At 42.4% G+C, this 4,033-nt stretch overlaps 1 protein-coding gene across 1 annotated transcript in view; it reads right to left on the reverse strand.

Annotated features, from left to right (window-relative positions):
• Window positions 1–2,417, reverse strand: part of LOC121373149 (serine protease 30-like) — a 10,594-nt gene extending 8,177 nt beyond the window's left edge. The window contains exons 1-2 of the mRNA XM_041499603.1: window positions 2,381–2,417; window positions 1,862–1,956 (exon numbers count right to left, since the gene is read on the reverse strand). Of these exons, the coding sequence (XP_041355537.1) occupies window positions 1,862–1,956; window positions 2,381–2,417 (132 nt within the window). The remainder of the gene's footprint in view (window positions 1–1,861; window positions 1,957–2,380) is intronic.
• Between the last annotated feature and the right edge of the window lie 1,616 nt (window positions 2,418–4,033).

Below are 4,033 nucleotides of genomic sequence, written 5' to 3' on the forward strand. Positions count from 1 at the left end.
CAACACAGGTCGACCATGAATTTTGTTTTTAATTAATGGCCCGTATGCCTGACCACCGCCTCGTGTTGCTGTTATTATACAAGTGGCACCATACCACTTGCACAATTGGTATCAGTTGGTACTTCATATATCAAGTTACTTCAAACCGATGGGTTATTTAAATACTACAGAGGTTAACCTACGTGTAATCATCATAGAAAGATTTCAAAAAGCATATCAGAATTTTGAAGTTTTTAACAATTTTTATGAGGAACTATTTCCTAAACCGGACAATATTATGCTACTACAGCAAGTAAAAAAGAAAATTGTTTTGTTTAACGACACCACTGGAGCACATTGATTAATTAATCATCGGATATTGGATGTAAAATATTTGGTAATTCTGACTCGTAGTCAATTAGAAAAACCCCGCTACATTTGTTTTTCTAATGCAGCAAGGAATCTTGTATATGCATTTTCCCACAGACAGGAAAGCACATACAACGGCATTTGTCCAGTTGTGGTGCGCTGGTTGGAACGAGAAAAAACATAATCAGTTGAATGTATCCACCGATGTGGTTCGATCCTGCGACGCAAGCACCTCAAGCGATCACTCAACCGACTGAACTAAACCCCGTCCCTGTTACACGACAAATGGTGGTGTGCTGCTTTTACATGATATACGCCGTGACAAACCATATTGAAGAAGGAGGAGGGGTATAGAAGAAAAGAGAAATAATTTGTTTATTTGGGGCGTGGGGGATGTTGTCTTTGTTTCGTTTTTTGTGGTTTATTTATGTGGGTTTTTTTTGTTTGTTTGTTGTATGTTGTTGATTTCTTGTGTTGTTGGTTTTGTTTTTGTTTTGTGTGTTGGTTTTTGTTTTTGTTTGTTTGTTTGTTTGTTTGTTGTTTGTTTTGTTGTTGTTGTTTTTGTTTGTTTGGGGTTTTGGGGTTTGTTTGTTGTTGTTGTTTGTTTGTTTATTTGTTGTTGGTGGTTTTTTTTTTTTGGGGGGGGGGGGGGGGGGTGGGGGCGGATATGGGTGGGTAGTGTTATAGCCATACAGTACTACTACTGTTTAAAAGGTGGATTCAAAAGTGTGTCCGCATGGCGGTTTCCATCTATGTTAAATTCCCAAAGTCTACTAATACCGCCCCCTTACCACATGCAGGCGCATGTGAAGGGAATTAGCCGGGGGTGAAGATATGCTCCACCGCGAAATGAAACATTTTCTTGGAGCAGATTTGGGGGAAGGGGGGGGGGGGGGTACCGTGGGTCGACCCTCACCAACCAGACCTCTGCACACGTCTGCGACAATGACATAAGGCACTTGCAGACGGGATGCGACGCGTGCGTGCGGTCAGACTTCTTGCGTCTTGGGAATATACTCCATTAGGGTTACACATACGATTATTTCGTCTGGCCGAAGGAAGGAAATGTTTTATTTAACGACGCACTAAACAATTTCTCAGTTATATGGCGTCAGACGCATGGTTAAGGACCACACAGATATTGAGAGAGGAAACGCGCTGTCGCCACTCTTTTCTCTAGCAGCAGCAAAGGATATTTTATATGCACCATCCCACATACATGATAGTACATACCACGGCCTTTGATACACCAGTTGTGGAGCACTGCCTGGAACGAGAAATAGCACAATGGGTCAACTGACGGGAATCGATCCTAGATCGATCGCGCGTCAAGCGAGCATTGTACCACTGAGCTACTTCCCGCCCTCTTCGGGTGTCCGAATGCATTTTTCAGACGCATCTGTTTTAGACACTCTCATTGAAACTATTGTATTTCATATTTGTTTGGGGTGGGTTTTTTTAGCCGGACCGCACGAACGCGCCGCAACCTGCTATACGATCCTTTAATTCTTACCTGCCAGGGGAATTCTCCAGGTCGTGCGACCTGGCCGCTGGCTACACGTTTTCCAACCAGCTGGTCCAGGTGAGTCTTTCCACAGCGGAACGTAGCTGTGCATTAAAGAGAATGTCTTGAGTTTGCTACCATTGTATAACATGTTTCTGAATAATATGGCCTTTTTTGACGAATAAAAGTGCATTTAAAATACATCCTTCCCCCATCTCTCTCTGTCTGTCCGTCTGTCTCTATCTCTCTCCTTCACTATCTCTCCCCCACTATCTCTCTCTCTCTCTCTCTCTCTCTCTACCCACTGCTCTCTCTTTCGCTGTCTCTCTCCCCTCTCTCTCTCTCTGTCTGTACCCACTACTCTCTCTCTCTCTCTCTCTCTCTGTGTTTCTTCCTCTCTCTCCCTCTGTCGGTCCTTCCTTTTTCTCAATATATCCCCTCACCCGTGTGTCTCTCTCCCTACATCTGTCTGCTTGTTCTGTACCTCTCCCCCTTTGTTAAATTTCTGTCTCTCTCTCTGTCTCTCACCCTGCATCCCTCCCTCTACTGAAGGATCTCTAAACATAGCCCATTATTACGTTATTACCTTCATCTCCAATACACGTGACATAATGCAATATCAAGCAGGTAAATGTAATCAGTCCACACGATCCAGGTGCACACATTGTCCACGGTGTTCCAGACATAGACCACTATCTTGTCACAGAGTGAAGTGTCTCTCCACTCTAGATAAAACACGGAATCTAGACTACTGTAGGTCAGCGCGGGATACGAAAGAAGTGTTACACAAATCTTCGTGTGCGAGTTCACTAATGGGTTTTTTCTTTTTTGTTTGTGTTGTTATTTTTGTTTGTTTGGTTGGTTAGATCCCCCCCCCCCCCCCCCCCCCCCCCCCCCCCCCTTGCTTGTATTGGGTTTTTTGTTTTGGTGAAGTCGCTTCTTTTTGTTGTTGTTGAGGAGTAATGGAAAACGTAGCGGGTTTCCTCTCTAAGACCGTATGTCAAAATTACAAAATGTTTGACATCCAACTGCCGATGGTTAATAAATCAATGTGCTATAGTGGTGTCGTTAAACAAAAACAAATTTTCACTTTTTTTGTTTTTGTTTTTTTTGTAATATGGAAAATAATATGGACGTTTGTTTTGTTTAACAACACCACTAGAACACATTGATTTATTAATTATCGGCTACTGGATGTCAAACATTTGGTACTTCTGACATATAGTCTTAAGAGAGGAAACCCGCTAAATTTTTTCCATTAGTAGCTAGGGATCTTTTATATCTACCATCCTACAGACAGCACAGCACATACCACGGCCTTTGATATACCAGTCGTGGGAAAATAATATGGAATACTAAGTAAACCAAGATATATCGTATTATCTGTCAGTAAAAACTAATAAATTCATCTACAAAACACTGGGGTTTTTTTTATACAACATTTGGAAATTATTCGAAAGTGTATGTTCCTCTTGAATCCGCGTGTGAATAAAACAATCAGCATAAAATTACATTTTATGTTAGGTATTCACTACCAACTATCACAACGCAGTTAGCCAACTCGCCGATATCTACGACTGTCCAGTTGTTAGCACTCCTATATTCTTGTCGTATAACACGATCAGCTGTTAATATGAGCACAACAGACCTCGGTCGTGTCGTGGTTAAGCCATCGGACATAAGGCTGGTAGGTACTGGGTTCGTAGCCCGGTACCGGCTCCCACCCAGAGCGAGTTTTAACGAATCAATGGGTAGGTGTAAGACCACTACACCCTCTTCTCTCTCACTAACCACTGTCCTGGACAGACAACCCATACAGCTGAGGTGCGTATTAAGGATAGCGTGCTTGAACTTTAATTGGATATAAGTACGAAAATACGTTGAAATGAAATGAATGAAATCTGAGCGTATCCGTCTTAAGTTAAGAGTGGGGAAAAATTACAACGCAGCCGTCGAGCTGACCAACTCCGTCGTGACAGTTGATAGTCTGAACCTAGCATTAGCCTATAGTACGTGACACGCTAAGTATACGGACGGGACGTAGCCCAGTTGTAATGCAATCGCCTAGCTGTGATTTGTTTTTATTTGTTTAACACCACCACTAGAGCACATTGATTAATCGTCGGTTATTGCATGTCAAACATTTGATCATTCTGACATGTAATCATCACCATAACCTTT

This window comes from Gigantopelta aegis, chromosome 5, assembly GCF_016097555.1.
Source record: "Gigantopelta aegis isolate Gae_Host chromosome 5, Gae_host_genome, whole genome shotgun sequence".
Classification (NCBI taxonomy): domain Eukaryota; kingdom Metazoa; phylum Mollusca; class Gastropoda; order Neomphalida; family Peltospiridae; genus Gigantopelta; species Gigantopelta aegis.